The sequence below is a fragment of the Actinia tenebrosa genome, unplaced genomic scaffold (assembly GCF_029948245.1).
Source record: "Actinia tenebrosa isolate PJP-AT-01 unplaced genomic scaffold, QUT_ActTen_1.0 PGA_scaffold7__59_contigs__length_16204524, whole genome shotgun sequence".
In the NCBI taxonomy this organism is placed as follows: domain Eukaryota; kingdom Metazoa; phylum Cnidaria; class Anthozoa; order Actiniaria; family Actiniidae; genus Actinia; species Actinia tenebrosa.
This window is the reverse complement of record NW_028292584.1, coordinates 3,141,597-3,163,849: the sequence shown is the minus strand read 5'-3', so window position 1 is coordinate 3,163,849 and position 22,253 is coordinate 3,141,597. Positions and strand designations below refer to the sequence as shown.

Sequence of the window (22,253 nt, the reverse complement as noted above, 5' to 3'; positions counted from 1 at the left end):
TCCGGCCACCGAAGGGACATTCAAAAGTGGCCGTTGTCAAAAATATGTTGAAAATTTGTTTTATTCATCAGTACGAAACTACTATGTAGTATAGTTTTGACCATCATTTTTTATTGCACAATGCGGGATAGGACCAAGATGCAATGGCTCTCTCGTTTTCTTGATGAACGACACCAACAACGCTTGCTACCATTATAACAATTTTAATAGCAAAATTATAAAAATACATTGCTTTTCTATCATTAAGTATATTGCATAAATATTCACAGCAGGGAAAATTTACATATATAAGTTTACATCCTGTGACAACTGATAATCAAATAAAAAATATATGTATATTGCGTGACGCGTGACATGACGGTAACGCATAGAAAAAATATATATCGTAATGGGCAAAGTATTCATTATCGTCATCTTTTAAGTTTTTATCTTCTAATATAATTATATTACCGCAAAATTACAGTTGACGTACAGTATTATCCAATAATTATTAGAGTAATTAGTTAGATACAGCACTTCAAGGGTTGTTTTTACATAGCACCATATTGTCCTTCTTTAAAGGAAAAATCTTGTGTTTTCTGACATCTTGAGGTCTTGATTTTATAAATAACACGAAGGATGCGGATAACAAACAGCACGCAAACCAAGATCAACAGAACCAGCGAGAAAATCGAGTTTCTTTTGTCGGAGTTCCAGTGCTTGGAAATAATGGCAGACAGAGCAACAATCAACACAGGGTACTGGCTGACTGTGTAGCGGAGAAAACGTTCCAGCACTGTATTTTCAAGGATAAACCAGACCAAGATCTCAAGGGTGAGGATGACTAGAGCCACTGTAGAAGCTGTTGCGTTGGCTACGTCATGTACGTAGGTAATTGCAATCGTCATGTTGAGAAGAGAAGCTACAGTAGTCCAAGTAGCGTAGAAGGCGATGCCGTTGTGAACGAGTGCTTGAATGGCGTAGAAGTCGATCTTCGAGCAGGTGGCATCGTATAACTTGTTGAAACGGTAATAGGACAAAGCCAAGAGGCCATAGAGGTTGAAGGCGATGCAAAATAGGACGATTGAGGCTCCAGTGATCTTCATTCTCTGCCATATTATGATCCAAGTGGAGTTGAACACACAGGTACAAATGAACAACACATGAAACAACCAGTTGAGAACATCAGGAGCGTGAGGACGGCATATCAAACTCAAGGAATACAGAATCCATAGCATCTGCCATGTGTAGATAACACCCCAAATACTAAACGCCCATCCTGCAGGAGTGATTTCTGTGCTATACTTGTCGGATACATCGCCAGTACTGAGGTTATTCCCGTAGAGATCGTTCAAGAACCCGGGACGTACGTTTGGAGTAGCGAAACCATTGAGTATCAAGGTCAAAATGTAAGCAATGAGGGATAGCACGCTTAGAACAGAGCGAATTGTTATGTAGGAAGATCCCATCTTGAAACTCTTTGACTGCTCTTTCTTTGATAAACGCTGAAGGCAATTTAGCGATGTACAATGGCATCTGGTTTTATACATCAATTTGTTACGTAACGCAAGCACTATAATAGTAATCTGCACGTGAGCATTGTACATTACGTAAGAGAAAGCACGACATTATGCACGTGAGCATGGCTTTCCTAAGTACCCGGCTAAGTACATCCCTAAGTACATCTTTATAAATGTTTTTCCACGTTTAAATCAGTTAAATACAAGTTTAAAGTTTTATTTATGTATTTTTGAACAACCCAAGAACACAGTCATTTTGATTGACTCAAAGATATTGGAAAACGGCAGGAGATTTTGAACTATTTGAATTATTATGTAATTTTTTTACGGTGAATCCATGCGTGTTGTCATGCAATGTGTACATTTATTATATTGGATGTAGATCGGAAGATTGATTTTTAATTTTGTAAGTTTTGATAGCTAAAGAATAATTTATATATTTTCTTAAGATTACTTACTTTTTGTCAGATATTTTTAATTCGTTAGAATTTTTTAAATGTTTTTCCCCCCCAAAGACCCGACAAATCGCACGTTGAAGATTGTTATGAAAGCAATTAAGAGCAGAAAAGCTACCCGAGAAACAAATACAAACGAAAGGAACAATAAAAAAGGAAGCTTTGCAGAATAAATTAAAGATAAGAAAAAGCCAAAAAAAAAAAAAAAAAAAAGCTATGGAAGCAAGATATATTCTCGTGACCAAATGCGTGACTTTATCACCCTGTTTATCACCTTTTGATCATAATACCACAGATAGCCCAAGCTAGGCTTCTGTGTTGTCATGTTATGAGAACAGGTATGGCGATACTTAAAAAATTCAATAAAATCGTCAAAATGCGAAATAAAGTAGAGAAATCTTAGCTGACCTTTGAAAAGTCTCTTCGTTCTTCGTCCTTCGTCTCTACCTCTTTCGTCCTGTGTACTTTAGTCCAGACGCTGTACCCTCTCCTTTGCCGCTCCGCTTTTGTTTTTGGGCTTCCTGTGTCGCGGAAGGGGAGGGACCTTTCCCCTTCCGCGACACAGGAAGCCCAAAAACAAAAGCGGAGCGGCAAAGGAGAGGGTACAGCGTCTGGACTATGCGTACTTAGGATTTCAGGATTAAGCCGGATTTAACGTTTGCTTCCTCCCGACTGGACACAAGAACGAAAGTGGTACTACTTTTCAAAGGTCAGCTAAGATTTCTTTACTATATTTCACATTTTGACGATTGTATTGAACTTTTTAAGTACCGCAATACATTTTCTTATAGCATGAACCCACAGGAACCTAGCTTGGATTACCTGTGCAGGGGCGTATCCAGGATTTGTAATTGGGGGGGTCCTCACATACCAAATTGTCACTATGACGTCATATGACGTCAATATGATGTCATAGCAATCTATTATATTGTGAGGTTTGTGTGAGGTTTTGCGGGCGTTTTGCTTTTGGTCATGTTCATCGCCATATATGGAAAGTCTTGATCAGGAAGCCCGTTGGATAATTTCGAATTTAAACGATTTTTATTTGAAACGAAACGAAAAGACGGCTCCGAAAAGCGAGAAAACTGATTTTCTTAACTGCTTAAGTTAAGTCTAACCAAATCTTTACACACTGCATCAACGGCCAGTTAAATTTTTTGGCTTTGAAAGGGGGGTGACGGGCACCCTGTGACCCCCCCCCCCCCCTTGATACGCCCCTGCTGTGGACGGATATGCTTATAATCGGGTTGGGGGTTTCCTGCTACGGAGTCTTCATCGTTGGCGATTCTCTGCCAAGAATCCACACCGAGGGAGACTTTGCTAGCGCAGGGAATCTACAGTTGGGGAGGCTGAAAGCCGCCCGGCAAACAAGGTTCCTGTGTATGTATGAGGGAATGTATCGTAAGAGTTTATACACTTATTTCAATACGGTTAGTCACCTGAAAAAGCTACAAAGCTGAGACCGACAAGGATTATGGGTAGATACATTTTACATGTTTTAACCGCTTGATAACTGTTGATCGACTTGAGATCTTCTACCAGTTACAGTATCACCTCCTCTGAGCATATCCTCAACTGCTGCAGTTTGTGTCAAAACCTTTACTTTTTGAATATGAAATATTTCCCATGATTCTCAGCGATCACAGCTTTCTAGGTTTTTGTTAGACTCTTCCACAGTCTCTCGCTCGTCCGTTCCGTCTCCACGCTTAGAGACTGTAACGGTACAATGACCGAAAGGACTTATGGGTCCCGAAAACTTGGACCCAAAGTACTTTGGGAACCAAAATACTCGTCCACAGTCTCTCTCGTTTCAATATTTTCTAGATGGCGGCGAAAACGAGAGAGACTGTGGAGGAGTATTTTGGTTCCCAAAGTACGCTGGGTCCAAGTTTTGGGGACCCATAAGTCCTTTCGGTCATTGTACCGTTACAGTCTCTAAGCGTGGAGACGGAATGGATGAGCGAGAGACTGTGGAAGAGTCTAGGTTTTTGTTGACTAGCTGATTGAAATAAGTGTATATAATATGATTTAAAACTTGCTGCAGTCCTTGCTCGTAGATCAAATCGCACCGAAACTTCGCCAGAACACTGAACGAGGTACAAGCAACGACTGACAACATTTTATTGTCATATTTTCGACATTACTCCTGATACATTCCCTTATAGATCCATGTTTGGGCTGCCTAAGGATTCTACAAGATTACTTAGTTACGTCAAGCTTCATGCTCGTCCCAGACCTCTGTCTATTTTAGTGAAAGATTATATGACTGGGGCGAGGAAATACGATTCTCCTTATCTATCACTCCAGACCGGAAATTCGGAAAAATCGTGTGCATGGTACGTGACACAGCTTAACCAATCGCTAGCTGGTTTCGAATTCGGCGGCCACGATACTGTTGCAGGCAAGACGGAGATCATCACGGTAAATATTGATGCAAGAAGAACGACGGTCATTCACATCAAATCACTGTGGACAGCAAATTGAAACATTACGAGGTTAGTAGTAGCCAGATAATAAGAACTGAAGAAATTCTGTAAACCAGAGAAACTTATCATTCCAACATGAATGTTGCGCGATCGATCGTCTAACGCGTCACCCCACAACACAACAGCGTCTCTTTATATTTTGAGACAATCAAGAAGAAATACTAGGCTACTTGAAATTTGAAGGGCTGCAAAACTCACAGGATTCTAACATCAGTATCTAAGCTATGATTTAATGATTCTATGGTTCTTGTCTCATTGAATGATTGGCAGTCTTCAACCAAAGACGAGCCGGAGTTCTAAATGTGAAATATGAGTTAACATTAACCACTGCAGGGTACCAGGTTCTTAAAGAGATGAGAGTATGCCCTAAGGTTATGTCGTGAAACGTTTGAATACTCCCTTTGCCACCCGTGACCCTTTTCAAAATTATTTTGTATTTGTGAGGCTAACAGGAAAAGACGCAGAAAATAGCAGGAACAATTCCATCGAGAAAGATGAGATTTCGTTTGCAATTTCCTGTGTTACCCTTACATCCGAGATAACTTGAAAAGCTGTTTAGATAAAATAAATGAAAAAAAGGTAGAAAAGTATCGCGCAATCTTGACCAATATTATAATTTATTGATTTTATTCAAAGGTCGTGAGTTTGTTCATTTATTGTTGTTTTATTTTATTTTGTTTTGCTTTGCTACGACTCATCATCCGCACTCAATTTAAGACCAAATTTCTCCAGTAAGATTTTAGTTTCTTTTAGAATGAAAATACTCCATTTAGCCAGCATGGTTTTCGAATGTGGGAATTATTTTAGATAATATACATCCAATGAATTTTGGATATCATATTCCGTACGTCATTTTCAAGAGTATTTATACCCTGTTATGATGATTAGCACATGTTAGTGGTTTGAAAGCACTAGTCTATAACAGCCTTGAAAACCTTGAAAACAACTTTTACACGCAATACGGCAAGTTTTCTTCCTTTTACCCACTGTTATGAAGCTTATCGACATCTTAAAGTAGTAATTTTTAAAATGTTTTGATGTGGATATAAGTTGTTTTGATTGCGTGTTCTATTTTATCCCCCATCTGTTTTGACCTCACATGCTCCGATTCCTTATGATATAATAGTCACGCAATGTTAATATTTAACGTTTAAAAGATAAACAAGTGACAAGTTTAACATTTCTTTATTCTACAATAGTAATTCTATAGCTGTTTTAGAGCCTTGGTATTTTTCGGAACGATGTCCTTCCCTGGCAAGACTACGTCAAGGTTAGTTTCCTTACGTTATTATTATGTGTACGGCATTTGTCGCTTTCGTGACTTAAAGCGAAAGTATGAAATAGTGAACAGAAAGTGATGAAATATACAGTGTGTTTGAGGAGTTGTTCTCTCCCTTGTCGCAATGGTGTTTTTCCGGGTACTCCGGTTTATCCTCTGTAAAAATTAATTTGTAAGTTGTGAGTCGTACGCATAGTATTCTTTGTGGTAGAGAGTGTGTGTGTGAGTGAAAGGAGAACTAATGGTGATATCTAATTTGTTCACCCTCTATAAGATGGTTTGTCAGTTATCGTTTTTGTTGTGTTTTCGTTAAACATTACATTTTCTTGGAGTCGATTTGTCTAACTTCACAGCCATCAATCACTAATCCAAAAGAAACGACAAGCTTTACTTCATTCAATAGATTCATGTTTTCATTTTCGCAAAAGGATCACACACTCCGCTGTTTTGTATTTGTGCTCGCAACATCCATCAAATACTGATTCATTTTATTTCAGCATTGAATACAACGACCCCCAAGCTTCTTTCTGTACAAGGGTATTACAAAGAATGAACACTTTTCGTCACCAAGGACTTTTATGCGATGTGACCATCACAGCAGAACAGACAGATTTTGCTGCCCACAAAGGAATACTAGCAGCATCAAGCGATTATTTCCAAGCTCTTTTTACAACGGCAATGATAGAGAAGGACAGCGAAAAAATATACTTGGAGGTTTCTTCGTCAATTGTTAATGATTTATTAACCTTTCTCTACACGGGAAAAACTGATATTAACGAAGCTAACGTTATAGAGCTGCTGGTAGCTGCTGACTGTTTGGTCATCCATGAACTCAAAGAACAATGTGCTGACTATCTTGTACATCTTCTCTCATCTGTGACCTGCATAAAGATCTATACGCTAGCTTTACAATGTAATTGTCCAGTGCTTAGGGCCAAAACAGAGAGATTCATTCTTAAAAATTTCGTATCAGTTTTGGAGAATGAAGACTTTAATTCTCTGGATTGCTACCAGTTTGAGGGTATCATAAATAATGACGACCTCGTGGTGAATGGCGAAGAAGATGTTTATAAAGCCATACTTTTGTGGATGAATGGCTGTGAAGAAAGAAAACCGTATTTTGAAAGATTGTTTGGCCTTCTTCGTTTGTCCTCACTGCCAGAAGATTTTATCATCAATAACATTGAGAATGAGCCGTTAGTCAGGCAAAGCCCTACTTGCAAATCACTTGTTCATCAGAGACTACATTCTTCAACTTTTTCCAGCACTAGTGACGATATAGTACAAGTGATTCAGCCGAGAAAGTGTCTACGAAAAGAATTCCAAGGACTAGTAGTTGTTGGTGGAATATCTGGAGGTAAAGTCCTCAAAGACACTTTGGTTTTCAACCCTATTGATAAAAGTTGGACTGCTCTAGAGTCTTCTGAATGTGAACGAGAAGAACACGTCGTTGTGGCATGTAAAGGTAGTCTTTATGTTATTGGTGGAATGAAAAGATCACAAAGCATAGACTGTTACGACCCTAGAAGTAACACTTGGTCTACCGTTGCTCACTTGCCCGAAAGAGCCATCACGTCTGCTGGAGTTTGTCTCGATTGTAAAATTTTCATCATCGGAGGAAAAAATGGGTTTGAAACTGTGTCATGGGTGTACTGCTTCGACCCTTCCAACAACCAGGTACAAAGAGCAGCGCCATTAACATTCCCTCGCAAAGCTCTTTGTGCTGTGGCACTAGAAGGAGAGATCTATGCCATTGGTGGCTGCACATACGACAATGATTCATTAAACGTCGTCGAGAAGATGAACCCCAACGATGGAAATGAGTGGAAACAAATATCTCCATTGAGAGAGCATCGAAAGTATGCCAGCGCAGAGGTACTGGCCAACAAGAAGATCTTGGTGGTTGGAGGATATCAAGATACGAATCCAACGGCTTTGGACAGTTGTGAAGTGTACAGCACTGAAACTAAAGAATGGCAAATGGTTTGTAGTTTAGTGATGCCTCGTGCTGCGTCTGCCATGGCTTGTATTGATAACCAGTTGTACATTGTTGGAGGAAGAACTGATCGACGAAGCACAGACACCATAGAATATTATGACGAGGATAATAATCAATGGTGTATGTCACCTGTAACACTGCCTTACCCCTGTGCATGGATGCAATGTACTGTTCTTGATGTCCCTAAGACACTACTTCATGATACAGCACAGACACCATAGAATATTATGACGAGGATAATAATCAATGGTGTATGTCACCTGTAACATAGCCTTGCCCCTGTGCATGGATACAATGTACTGTTCTTGATGTCCCTAAGACACTACTTCATGATACAGCACAGACACCATAGAATATTATGACGATTATGATAATCAATGGTGTATGTCACCTGTAACATAGCCTTACCCCTGTGCATGGATACAATGTAGTACAGCACAGACGCCATAGAATGTTTTGATGAGGATAATAACCAATGGTGTATGTCACCTGTGACATTGCCTTGCCCCTGTGCATGGATACAATGTGCTGTTCTTGATGTCCCTAAGACACTACTTCATGATACAGCACAGACACCATAGAATATTATGACGATTATGATAATCAATGGTGTATGTCAACTGTAGCATTGCCTTACCCCTGTGCATGGATACAATGTGCTGTTCTTGATGTCCCTAAGACACTACTTCATGATACAGCACAAACACCATAGAATATTATGACGATTATGATAATAAATGGTGTATAGTATGTCACCTGTAGCATTGCCTTACTCCTGTGCATGGATACAATCACAGGTAGCCCAAGCTTGGTTTCTGTGTTGTCCTGTTATAAGGAAATGTATGGGGATTCATCAAAAAAGTCAATAAAATCATTGAAACGTGAACTAAAGCCTCGAAATTTTACCCGATCATTGATAAAGAACACTTCTTTCGCTCTGCGTGGTTATTTTTTGAATTTAGCAAAAAATCTTAAAACGGGCTAAATTCAAAAAATAACCACGCAGAGCGAAAGAAGTGTTCTTTATCAATGATCGGGTAAAATTTCGAGGCTTTAGTTCACGTTTCAATGATTTTATTGACTTTTTTGATGAATCCCCATACATTTCCTTATAACAGGACAACACAGAAACCAAGCTTGGGCTACCTGTGATACAATGTGCTGTTCTTGATGTCCCTAAGACACTGTGACATGGAAATGTTAGAAACTAATTTGAATACAATCTTGTTTAATAAAATCATTTTTTCGTAATAATTCACTTCTCCAGTAAGCCTTTATCATGTGATTTCAAAACCTCACAGCATGGAAGGATAATTAGAAAAGCTGGAAAGAGCATGTTGAAATAGACCTTTTTTGCTTCGTATGCTAATTGCCCATTTCAGATCACATGACATTCTTTTAGGAATTGTTCACTTATAAAAGAATAATCAACTCCCAAGAAGGACATCACATGATCTGAATTGTGCACAGAAACAACGAACAACTGCCGGCCATTAAGTGTTTTGGAATTCAATTTGACGGATTTGGGTAGACAGGTATAGGTTTCTCAAAGATAGAAAAGTTTCACTATTCTATACTTTATTCTTTTAAAGATCAAAAACGAAAATGGGAAAAAAGGAGCAAAATCGTGAGTAGGTATAATGTTTAGGTCACCCATCCAAGTGCTAACCCTCCTCAGTCGAGCTTGACTTAGTATCTCTTACGATTTATCCACTGGACCACGGTTCCAGGTGAATCAGCATAACAATAGCCGTGAAAACAATGCACCGAATAGACTAGACTTTTTAACATTATATTTTCATCCGATTCCGTACGTGGCAGAGATGCAAGGGATTAGCCGATATGGTCTGGGGGCTGGCTGGTCTCTCCCCTGATGCTTCGGCTAGAACATTTTTTTGCGTAATTCGTACACTCAAGGGCAGAAGGATTTAATCGCCGTCAGGTCCGAAGTCCATACGCCGCCTCAGCTCTGCGGATGTCTCGGGGGTATGGCAAAGTGGAATCGTATTTTTTGACTTTCTTTAGGTGGTTTAGAATCCTATTTTATCCTCATAAAATTTTTCTTTTTCTTTTTTATTATTTAATCCGTTTTATTAGATTTAAATTTTCAGCAATAAGGCAATCCGTTTGCTGAAAAAAATATTCTTAGTCGGTTGCTCGTAATCATGTATAAGTTCGATCAGACGTTATCAGTCATGTTAGCAATATCGATCTGCGAAAAGTAGAGCTATGCTTTCCTATCTTTTCCTGGCAAAGCTTGCTGACAAGAACATTTATACTGCACTTGGATCTCTATATCATATGCCCGCAATGGACTAGTGGGTGGTGCCGTAAAAGACTTCTGGGTACTATTGCAAAATTTCCGTGCTGATTTTCTGACAAATAATATAATAACAAAGGATGCATGGTAGAAAAATAGGAAAATTGATTGTTGATTCTGACTGAGAACATTGGGACATTTAATTTTGTTCATCAGAAAAAATCTGTTAACATTTGGTCAGCTACGATTTCAAGCTCACGCCCCCCTGCTCATGTGAGCCCATACAAATTATGTCTCAAAAACACGGTTTTTGGATCTTTTCTCAAAATAATGACTATCTAGGCAAAAAACAAGGCTAAAATCTTGTTATTCAGAAAGTTAAACTTGTTTGAAAGTGGAGATGACCAAGGGCGCTAGGGCAAAAATTGGTGGTTTTTTAGCCGTTAGACTCCGTTATATTGGTGTTTTTTAGCCGTTAGAAACTGTTTAAACTGTTACTCATCTGTTCTGTTATGTGCTGGTCTGACTTATTCTGGCAGTTTTCCCGTCTATATACGCCAAAAATACTGCTGTGACCAACGGTCCAATCGTACGTAACGAACTACTGTATCCTATACCTGCCTCGTGACCGCTTATGTAAGCGTACGCTTCAGTTAATAAGTTAATAAGTTAATCCAAATCCCCCAAATAACCAAGAATGAACAAGGGTAGGTTATTTGGGGGATTTGGAGGTTGGCCGTAAACCCTCTGTACTGCCCACTGATCATGTGGAAACTGAGAAGTGAATAACCAAGTACAAGCGATACGGAAGTTTTGCGATATTTTGCGTTTTATTTCCTTCTACAGTATTTTGAAATAATTTTTACGTTTTAGTTACTTTGTTGCTAACTGAAATGTTTGGCTGCGGTCATCAGTACCCATTTTTCATTATGCGATTAAATACTGAATGATATACTCGGAAAGACTGGAGACGCGTGAATATCTCATTGCTGGGGCCTGGGAACCTCTTCGATGAACAATCGGCTAATTGTTGAAGCATCTCCGGTGTGTGCATCAGCGTCTCCGAATCCGACACAGTTCCCGACATTGAACCCTACACGGACATATCCCCTCTGGATCTTGCCACAGTGACCTTCAATATGGCGGACACGGTGAAGATCTTGGGTACCCTTGCCTTTGAACATGTAGACGATGCCGTCTACTGCACGAGGGACCTGACATTCGGCACCATTAAAGGTGAAAAACCAGCGCTTACAACATCTGTCACAATTGTAGATCCTGAAGTTGCCATTCCAGTAAACACGGAGGAAAGAGTCGTTGAAGTTCTTGTGAAAAACACATTCCTGAAAATAACAGACCTCTTTCTTATTATATATACCACCACCCGGCTAGCTCAATTGGTAAGAGCGTCGGTATGTTGTGCGGGAGGTCGTTGTTCAAGCCGGACCAACACTCAGGGTCTTAAAATAACTGAGGAGAAGGTGCTACCTTTGTAATTACATCAAATGGTTAGACCTTCACGTGGCTCGGATGATCACGTTAATGGCGGTCCCGTCCCTAATTAACTAGAGACGTTAAAAGAGGACCACGAGTGTAATCCTCTATAAACAAAGTTAAACAAAGTCAATTATCATGACCATAGACTCGTTTAACAGGGTTGGACTGGTTTATGAGTTAGCTATTCGTAGATACCATCAAAGGTCTAAGATACTTACTCTTAAGCGAGGCTAAACCTGTACAGACGAGTCTGCAGTCAAGAATTAGAGCGGTTTCTGAATAAGAAGAGGGATTATTATTGGGGTAAAACTTAACAGACGACATGCACATTTCATACCTTAATGAGTCCGTTGTCTTTGGACTCACCAAACGCATCCCAGGAACATTCCTTCCAGTTTGAATAGCACTGAATACCTCTCGCCCCAGGCTCTCCCTTATCTCCTTTTGCCCCAGCTTCTCCTTTTGCGCCATTAGGCCCTTGGGGGCCTGGTGCACCGGGACAACCGGGAGGTCCTTGAATACCACTAGAACCTTGTTTACCAGGTATGCCAGGTCGTCCTTCTCGTCCGTCTCGGCCAGGAGCACCGGTTACCATGGAGACCTGGGATGCCCGGACGACCCGCCAAACAAGAAAAATCTAACCCGTCCTGAAAATATGACATGAAGAAAAACATTCACAAGACTTATCTTATTGAATCGATTTTTTTTTTCAATTTTCAGAACTATTCTTGATCATAAAGATTTGTCGTTAGCTTTCCTACCTGTTTCGCTGAATTCTTTTGCTGGCCACACGCCGGAAGCAGCAGTAAGGGGGACTCGCGATCGATGCCAAAGATATACGGGTTTAACTCGCGGATTTACGAAGACGGGTACAGCAGATTTATCGCAAACGGAGGTTAAAATATCTTATAAATATACGATGCACGAATGTAAGAAGTTCGTTAACGACTTTTGCATAATTTGTCTAAGACCTAAAGTTATCGTACCTAAGCCAGAACCCTTTTGGTGTTGTGGTAAAAAAATGCAAATAGAAGATGACACGTCAGCACAGTGTTACGAGTGTGGTAAGAATATTCGTAATGCCGTACCAAATGCTACCAAAGAGCAATATTACGCCAATGGAGGTCGTAAGAAAACGCCATATAAGAGATTAAAATACTTCAGGGACTGGATGAGTCATATCCAAGGTTTACATCCGATATATTTAAGCGACGAAGTAAAGAAGAAAATCATAGACCATTTAGAAGAGCCAACCCCGCAAAGTCTACGGAAAACGCTGAAAAAATTAAAACTAGGGAAATATTACAAAGCTATTCCCTATCTTTTGTCTGAAATTACCGGTAAGTCTATTCCCGAGGTTTCTGATATGACAAAAGCCGAGTGGATGTTTTGTCGGCTGGATAAGGATATTCCTTATTACCCTGACGTAATCTACGAAATATTTTACGAAATTGACCCCAACCACCCCCTGTTAGGATGGATTCCGAGAAGATAGTGAATCTTATGGCATAAGATGAGCGAATAGCATAAATCTTATGCCATAAGATGAGCGAATAGCATAAATCTTATGCCATAAGATGAGTAATTAGCATAAATCTTATGGCATAAGATTACGCGTAATTTCCAGACTGACGTTCAATATGTAAATAGAATCCTGTCACGATATTTACTGAGCAAGCTTTCTTTGAAGCTCTTCTTTCGCTTCTTGGTAAATCTTTTTGCGAGATTCCTCGGAAAGATCTTTTACGACTGTTTTTTTATTCCTTATGTCCGTCTTTAATTTCTCGTATTTGTTTTCTTCGGCCAGAATAAGCGAGAATTCTACGTCGTCTATCTTTCTGTCACGCAAAGCCTTTGAGACAAGATCGGTAATTGTATTTACTTTAGCCCTTGATAGAGCTATTGTCGTGTCATGCTTGGATATTTTCGTGGATAGCTTTTTCATAATACCCGTAGCAACAGCAGAAATAATACCACAGGTTGCCCCAACGCCGGCCAAAGGAACTCCAACGATTATTCCCGGTCCAGTAAGCGAAGTAGCAACGCCAGAGCCCGTTAACACAACAGATATGGATCCTGAAGTTATCGCAATCTTATGTAGCGTACTCCGGGCTCTAACGTACTTTTTTCTAACTTTTTCATAGTGTTTTGCCTGCCCTTCCAAGTAAGCCAGGATTAAGTTCGCTTTATTCAGACGAAAGTTTTCGGCGTTTAGTTCATTAGGTGTAGTATAGGGAACATCTGGGTACAACTGAGGTGCTGATGGTATAACATCCATTATATATACTAATGTACGACGCTTTTGGGAATGATATTGAGGAGCAGCCACATCACGACAACCGGGATTACTGGAATTGGAGAGCATTTAGGAAGATGTTTCCGCATGCAGACCCTAGTAAGTTCGAAAGGAGACCCGATGGGATTTACTATAACGGCTCTAGGATGTACAGCAACGAGGATTTGAAACCTACGCTGGTCGATCAGATAGACAATCAACTGAAGAATTCTGGTTATGTTAAACCCACACCAACACATCCAAAACCCGTGCAAGGTTGGTCAAAGGAATTATTGCTTGGTACCGGTACTTATCCGATACCCGCGGTTTCATTTGATAAACATCCAAGTTTGGATTTGACATTGAACATGCGGATCTCTAACAACCATTCCTTTTCGTTAAAGGTGCGAGATATCTTCAAAGACGTACCCATTAATCATACCACCGCTAAGGAATCTCATAAATGGTTAAGTGGTCCTAACATGCGTTATTGGCCGCAGCAACTAAACTTTGCGGTTTGGTGTGCCACCAGCGGCTGCGGTGTAAGTGCGAAGTTGATGAAGAATTCGATATTTATGTTTCACTTCCACTTTACCGTCCGAAGAATACTGCATGAGATGGGTGTTATTGCGCTGCCGGGAGATGCCACGTTTTATCCAAGAGATAATAAATACAACGTTCCTGCTTACGACCGACTTTGTAAGGAGTTTGGTGTTGTAGGGAAGGATTTTAGATGCACTGTCGGTGCTAACAATGGCTTGGGGCATATTTGGGCTTATTGGGGGATTGGTGGGCACGAGCTAAGCAACAGGGAAGTTCATGCATTGAATCTACGATGGAACACTGGGTATCATAAGGAAACTCACGACAGTAGCACCTTCTTTGAACCAAATGCCAAAACCACTAAGGAAGTCAGAGACGGACCTCTGTTCAAAGACGAGGGCGGTAAGTATGCAGGGGCTAACCCGCTGATTATCAAGATTACCAACGACGAGCAAACGAAGCAATACTTTAATTTCCTACCCCCAGAAGGTAAAGGACTAACCAAAGCCGGCCTTGCCCGTTTGAACCGCAGCATAGAAGCTTACGTGTATTCCATCCTTGGAGCTCAGGTAAACACCCGATCGAGTATAGTGGGGAATACCGGCGCCGCAGAAGAGACGCGAGCCGAAGCCTTGATCTTATTCGAAAGTTCGATCTTGGAGGGCGACATTAGCAAGGGCGTACAGCGTTACCAACTAGCTATACAAAATTCTAAGGCGAGGTTGGACTATGCAGTAGCCCCGGGTTGTTGGTTAATGCCTAGTAATTTATCTATAAATACTGGTTCTGTAGTAGGATACAACAACAAACTTCAACGAGCTACTAAGGATATGAAGTTTGGGGTGAACGACGTGAACTCTGACACTCTTAGGAACATCCCCCATTTCGTGGAGAAGTCAAAAAAGTCGCATGAAACGAAGCTACCCGTAGTTAAGAAACCATCAAAGAAGGCCCTGCCTGCGATACCTGAGGAATATGACCATAACTTACTAAAGGTCGGCTTAACCGCTGCAAGCATTGGTCTGAGCTATTATATATGGCGATGAACAACCCCTACGTAGCTGGAGTAGATTGTGTTTATACGACTTACACAGGCGAGAAAAAATACAACCAGGCATCTTGGGTTGATGTCACGGGGATGTCCGTGAATTTGAACTACTCAGGAAAGAAGCTGATAATATGCAGTATTTGCATTGGTACGAGCAGCCATGCCAACGTCGGCTTTAGGTTCCTGGATGAGAATGGCGTACTGCAGCCTATGAGAAATAAGACAAACAACAGGGAGCCTGCGCATTTCTCCGTAGAGCCGCCAGCGAATAGCCTTGAAAATCATTCCGTTTGGACTTTACACATGGTTGCCGATTGTCATGGGAAAGTAAAGCTACAGATAAGAATAGACGATACGGGAAAGGTTACGGTAAATAGCATAGAGGATCAAAGAGATTACGTTTATAATCACAAGAGCATTAGCACTCTTACGGTGGTTAGCCTTTAAATATATGAATAACCCACATGTAAAGGAAGATTGGTTCCTTCATTACTTGGAGGAGAAGGACTACGTAAATGATGAATGGTTTGACACCGAATTGTGGGTAAAGGTTGGAGGTCTGGGATTAATCATGTGTACTATTAGTATTTCAACGGGGTGGTCATGTAATGTTGGGTTTAGGATCGTTGATGAGAGTAACCGACCATTACAGCCTTACAGAAAAAAAGACAACAATAGGAACCCAGTTCATTTCTCATTTGAACCCTATCCAACAAGCGCAGAAGACTTAACGCCGGTAACTTTTCACATGATAGCCAATTGCCAATATGCGAAGTTACAGATTCGCCCCAGTGATAAGATGACGTCGGGCGCCGATGCCGGTAAGCTGGGTCGCGTTCAGATAAATGCCGCCCCGTCAAAAAATCCTCCGACTGATGCTATTTGGAATCATAAGCCCATTAGCACCATGAGTGTGCTGCCGCTAGTTCCGCATTATCAGGGCGGTGTGAATACTATCTTTACTTATCCCCAGTCGAGGACGCCTCGGATGCCCGACGACGATAAGCCACCAGTAATACACGAGGATAAGATTAACCCTTCATCTTCTTCAGGAGTACCACTCCAATAGCTACGACTAATATCCAAATGTTATTCCCCACAAACTTTAGCAGTTCTCCGCCGGCCCTAAGCGCCAGGCCAAGAACGCTACCCAGCAGCCCAGGGAGACCGGCTGCCATCTTTTTTCCCAAGTCCGTCAGCCCATTGCCTAATTTCTTTACGCCCGCGCCTGTAGCCTTAAGCGCGGACAAGATCACGCCTACTACGCTCGAAATAGCGACCGCAAATGCCAGCGGAAGACCATACTTCACCAGAGCTCTTTTTACCTTTTCCTTGGTGGTAAGCCCCAATTCTCTTTCCAGGTTGTCCTTTTGCGCTTGTAATTCCGCGACTCTTTCCTGAAGGGCTTCTAATTCCCTTTGTGCTGCCTCCCTTTCCTCTTCGGGACGAGTTTGGTCATTGATTATTTCCTGCTGCCGCTCTATTTGTCCCTCCAGGTCTTCAATAGCCTGATCTCTTTGCCGGATTTGTTCTTCCTTAGTGTTAATTTCGGCAACCAACCGCCGCCGTTCCTCTAAAGAGCCAGCTATGGTGGTACGTAAGTTCTTAGCTTATTCCTTGCTTATGTCTAGGTCTTGCAGGGCAAGTTCGAAGGCCTTTTGGGCTTGGTCCCTATCGCGTAGGGCTTTGTCTGTTTGTTCTCTCATTTCTATTATTCTTTGGTTTTTATCGTTAAGTTCTCTCTTTTGAGCATCGAGGAGTAGTCGGTTTTGTCGCATGTATTCTGCCTCCCTTTCCTCCATTGTTTCCTTTAGTCCTTCGACTTCCCTTATCGCTTCGATGCCTTTTTGTTGCCGCTGCATTAGGGTCTTGAACTTTTCAAAGGCTTCGCTGGTGTTTTCATCGTTTTCTCTTAGTCTTTCCACCAAATTAGGTCTTCCTAATGCGTTTTTGATTTCTTTTGGGAGATTACTGGTGAGCCTGTCGGAGTCTCTCCTTTGGTAGAGATTATACCACTTATCCCTTCCTTGATACTGGATTTGAATTTGCCCCTTATCTCCGGTTTGGAAATTAAGGCGGGTCAAGTCCACATTTGGAAATTTCTCCCTTACGTCGTCTAAAAGCCCCCTTAGCATTTCAGTTCTTAGGTCCGTGGAATCCAAGTTTTGCAATTCCAAGTACTCCGGAATAGATCTCCCTGGGTTCCTTGATTGCCACTTATCCTCTAAGGAACGCCAGGCCTCGCGGGCCCTGCTGCCATATTTGCGTCTTAGCTTGTCAAAAAGGCCCCGCCCGTCAACGTTGTCATCAGGAAGTAAAGACTCGTATTCTTCGTCGTTAATGTCTACTTGGCCTTCTTCGGTAAGGGGGTCAAAATCCGTTCCTTCTACTTCCATTATATATGATAAGCTCAAAGTTAAATCCCAACGTATTACCTAAGCAGGTTGGCGGGCTGAAAGCGGAACGCACCTTTCACCGGGTCACCTTTACCCCCAGTAGCGCAAAGCCAGGGGAAACGCTGTACGTAGGCGTGCCCCGCCTAACAGATAACCTAGTGTTGGTTCCTGGCACCCTGGCGCTAAGGTTTGACCTAGCAATACAACCAAACACTGCGGACGTGCGTTACGTCGTCAATAACGTGGGTAGAAACCTCGTTTCCAAAATACGCGTAAAGTTCGCCGGGGAATCCTTGCTGGACTTAAACAGGTATGATTTGTATACCACGTACAAAGACTTATGGTTGACTGCATTTGACCGCGCGCAAAGGATAGAGCAGGGAATCGCCAGTGATGCCATACGCAAGGTAAGAAGCGCAACCTCTGGCGCCTCAGGAGAAGACGAAATAAAGACGGCTTATGGTACTAAATATGTCGTTCCATTAGATTTCGAAGTTATCACGAACCACGGTGCATACTACCCAAGGCAGCTAAGCGAACTGCAGTTCGAAGTAACCCTAGCAGACACTACAAACATCCTGCAGGGAAAGGACGTAAGTTCCTCAGCCGTCCACCCATACTCCGTTACTAACTTAGAGCTGCAGTACGAAACGGTATACAGCGAAGATTTAGCACGTAGCGCCGGTATGGAATACAGCGCCGGGAAGGCTTTCCTTTACGATCACGTCGTGATGTACAAGACGTTCAGCTTTACAAACAACGTCGAAGAGGTCATCAACCAAAGCATTAACCTTCCCAGGCGCAGCCTCACAGGGATAATGTTGCTGTTCGCAAAGACATACACGGCAGGATTGCGTGACTCTGAGGCGTTCTTTAATCCTAACATCACTAACGTAGGCGTTAGCATTAACGGAGTGCCTAATAAGGTTCACTCACAAGGGATAAAGCCCGAGGACATGTACCGGGAAGTCGCGCGTAAGTTTGGCGACCAAATTGGCCCAAAGGAATTCTTTAAGGATAAGTATGCGCTGTGGATCGACATGCGCACAACGAACGACGAAGACCTACATGGTCAGGGTTTACGCCTGGTAAATACCCAGGACGGCATTACGTTGGAGATCAAGCGCACCAAACATGCCAGCGACACTACTAAGATAAACGCGTACATTTTCGTAGTCTCAGACGCGCAGCTAAGCGTGGAAATGAATCAGCTAAAGAGCGTTGCCTACTAGGCTCGCGTTCCTTGAGCCAAGCGAAAGGATAAAAAATATTCCTTACGTATAATATGCTTCGCGTATTTCAAAACAACGAAACCAAACTGCAATGCATAGTGCAAGGCGACAAACTGTACTTCAAAGCAAAGGAGGTGGCTTTGGCGTTGGGCTATGAGCGCCCTAGAGATGCAATTAGAGCACACGTATCTGAGAAATACCAGAAAAGATGGGTTGATCTACAAGGGGCTTCAAATTACCGCTCCCCTACTACGCAACCACATTCCGTGTTTATATCCGAACCTGGTTTGTACGAACTGATATTTAGCTCCAAACTACCCAAAGCTGTGGAGTTTCGTGATTGGGTCTTTGAGGAAGTCCTACCCGCGCTGCGTAAGACGGGTAAATATGCAATAGAAAAGCGGTTTGACGGTCCAAACAAGTTGGTATTTAAGATCGAAAATGAATTCGACCTGCATAAAAAGGTAGCGGACTACATCCGCAGGTTTTACCCCCAAATGCTCGTGACCCCTGGTCTAGGCGAACTGCAGGATTCGGACGGCAAACGTATAAAGTGCTGGCAGAAGGGCTACCAACGCGGTCAACCCGACCTGCTCATCCTGAATGCGCACACCCATTACCGTGGCTTCTGCATCGAGCTGAAGACTCCAAAAGGCAACGGGGTATTATCCGAGGATCAACGCCGCCTCTTACAGAGGTATGAAGAAAACGGTTATAAGGTAATGATTGGCAACGACTACGATGTCATTTGCAGGGAGATCACGGAGTATGCACAAGGAATTCGCCTGCCATGTAGGTGGTGCTGCAAGCGCTTTAAAAGCGCGCAGACTCTGGCAACGCATTTGAGAATATTCCATAGGTATAATGGATAAGGATAAATTCGCCGAGTTAAAGTTCATACAAACGCACAGTAGTATAGGGGATGGGGGTTCCAGCGCAACGACAACCGGAGGATTACCCGCCTAAAGTACCCCCCTCGATTCGTACCGCGATTACCCGCATCCATCCCGCGTCTATGTAAAATATGTTAGTCTATATATGGAGTGCGAAGATTGTAAGAGAATTTTTAAGAAAGAAGTGGACTTGAAGAAGCATTTAAAGATGAAGACGAAATGTATGAGCAGCTATAATTGTGGATGTGGTAAGAAGTTTGAGACTAAGGTTAAATTGTTTTGGCATTGTCAGGATTGTGAGTATGACTACGACGATCTGAAAAGGGTCTGGAATTAGGTATAAGATATCTCCTATTATATAGATGGAATCCCAAAGCAATTTCGAAACGGTGTCAATACCCGGTAACGGTGAGATTGATGTTAGACAGTTTTGGCGTCAGTCAGAAAGGAAGGTCAAGAGAACGCTTCGAAAAGGCATAGAAGAATTAGGAGCCCTGAAAGCGAGTATAATGGTAGAAGTAAGTTTGTCAAAAGATGAGGCAACGACGACAGCAATGCTGCGATCAAAGTCGTTAGTGATATTAGAGTCCACCAATCTGGATAAGTCACTCAGCGAAGCCTTAGAAGCAATAATGGAGTCGCTGTCTAACTACACGAAAGAAGGATCAGGTTGGACAGTGGAGGAGGTAGAAGGTATGGAGGTTAGCATGGCAAGGTACGTGCCGATACGAGGAGGAAGTTACGTACCCCTGCCGGTGTGGGTAGAAAGGAAGAAAGCCATAGTGAACGTAAAGAATGACGACAACCGCTGCTTTATGTGGGCAATACGATCCGCACTGTATCCAGTAGATAAGGATCCCTGTAGGACAAGCAAGTACCCAACAGACGATTTAGAGTGGGACGGTGTGGAATTTCCCATGCAGTTGATAGACATCCCCATATTTGAGGAAATAAACGATTTAGCAATTAACGTTTACGGAGTCAGAGACCAAACGATAGTACCACTAGTGTTGTCAAAGAGTAAAGGAGAACGAATACACCTTTTCTACCACGGCGGACATTATTCGTGGGTTAAACACATTAGCAGACTATTTTACAGACACACCAAACACAAAGGTAAGAAATACTTCTGTGATTGCTGCTTATTATCCTTTACCAGCGTTAAAGCTCTAAAGGATCACAACGAAATATGTCGCGGAGTCGAAGAAGTGGCGCAACGGATCCAGATGCCCACAGATAAGAACCTATCCTACTCAGACCATCAAAAGCAGATGCAGGTGCCTTACGTGATATATGCAGACTTTGAAGCGTTGATAACTAAGGAAGAGCAGAAAAGTGGTGCCACGAATAAGGTGGGATTACACGAGATCTGCTCCTTTGGTTACATAGTAGTCAGATCAGACGGTAAAGCAAACCCTCCTGTGATTTACCGAGGTAAGAACGCAGCTAATGAGTTTCTAGAAGCATTGCGAGAAGAGGAGGGGGAGATAAGAGAACAATTAAGACGTCCAAAGAAGATGGAATTTACCAAAGAGAACCAGGAGGCTTTTACCAAGGCAAAGAAATGCCACATTTGTCAACATACGCTTCTCCAGTTTGGAAGACGAGCCAAGAAAGCGTGGGATGAAGATGGAAAGTATTTAGGAGAAGCTCATTTTAAATGCGGGAAGTATGCTAAGAAGGGTGAGAAGCCGGGAAAGCCCTCCACGCATTGCATTCACTGCCACAAAGCATTTGTTGAGGATTTCTATGTGGATAAGGTTAGAGATCACTGCCACATCACGGGTAAATACAGAGGTGCGGCTCATTGGAAATGTAATATAAACTTCAAAGTAAATCCAGACATGGAGATTCCGGTGTTCTTTCACAACCTCCGCGGTTACGACTCCCATTTGCTACTACAAGGAACGGACGGCTCCGAAGTAAAGTGCATACCCAACAACAAAGAAAGGTACATGTCCGTAACCGTAGGCAAGCTGAAGTTCTTAGACTCGCAGCAGTTCATGGCGGACTCCTTAGCAAACTTGGTTAAATACAACACGGAGTTCCCCATTTCCAGTCAATACGGCGCGGAAAGGAAAGGAGTCTACCCATACGAATACATGGACTCCTGGGAGCGATTCGAAGAGCCCCTACCACCCAAAGAGAGATTCTACAGCACCCTAAACGAGTCTGGTATAAAGGACGAGGAGTACCAGCATGCGTTAGATGTGTGGGAAAAGTACTCCTGTGAGAATATGGGAGAATACCACGACATCTACCTACGTTCAGACGTAGTGCTGCTCGCAGATGTTTTCCAAAGCTTTCGAAAGATGGCAATGGAATACTACGGGTTGGATCCAGCGAACTTCTACACGGCTCCTGGGCTTAGTTGGAGTGCGCTCCTAAAGA

The 22,253-nt window shown here is 42.2% G+C and overlaps 3 protein-coding genes across 5 annotated transcripts in view; 1 reads left to right on the top strand and 2 right to left on the bottom strand.

Annotated features, from left to right (window-relative positions):
• Positions 1 to 187: 187 nt before the first annotated feature.
• On the bottom strand, positions 188 to 1,536 carry LOC116294562 (uncharacterized). The gene has a single exon (XM_031702188.2). The coding sequence runs from the start codon at positions 1,527 to 1,529 to the stop codon at positions 531 to 533; it is 999 nt and encodes a 332-aa protein (XP_031558048.1). The 5' UTR covers positions 1,530 to 1,536; the 3' UTR covers positions 188 to 530.
• A 2,791-nt stretch (positions 1,537 to 4,327) lies between these two features.
• Positions 4,328 to 8,972, top strand: LOC116294574 (kelch-like protein 7). 2 transcript variants are annotated; one of them, XM_031702201.2, is made up of 3 exons: positions 4,328 to 4,449; positions 5,640 to 5,710; positions 6,217 to 8,972. In XM_031702201.2, the coding sequence occupies exons 2-3, from the start codon at positions 5,682 to 5,684 to the stop codon at positions 7,937 to 7,939; spliced, it is 1,752 nt and encodes a 583-aa protein (XP_031558061.2). In that variant the 5' UTR covers positions 4,328 to 4,449; positions 5,640 to 5,681; the 3' UTR covers positions 7,940 to 8,972. The 2 variants fall into 2 exon arrangements, with proteins under 2 accessions (XP_031558061.2, XP_088896498.1); XM_089040372.1 differs by lacking the exons at positions 4,328 to 4,449; positions 5,640 to 5,710 and adding an exon at positions 5,776 to 5,891.
• Positions 8,973 to 10,789: 1,817 nt separating this feature from the next.
• Positions 10,790 to 22,253, bottom strand: part of LOC116294572 (collagen triple helix repeat-containing protein 1-like) — a 36,221-nt gene continuing 24,757 nt past the window's right edge. The window contains exons 1-3 of one of the 2 annotated variants that reach the window (XM_089040188.1): positions 12,237 to 13,438; positions 11,813 to 12,122; positions 10,790 to 11,321 (exon numbers count right to left, since the gene is read on the bottom strand). In XM_089040188.1, the coding sequence (XP_088896314.1) occupies positions 10,962 to 11,321; positions 11,813 to 12,070 (618 nt within the window). In that variant the 5' untranslated portion in view covers positions 12,071 to 12,122; positions 12,237 to 13,438 and the 3' untranslated portion in view covers positions 10,790 to 10,961. Of the gene's footprint in view, positions 11,322 to 11,812; positions 12,123 to 12,236; positions 13,439 to 22,253 lie in introns of those variants that run through there. The other variant, XM_089040190.1, reaches the window with a different exon arrangement.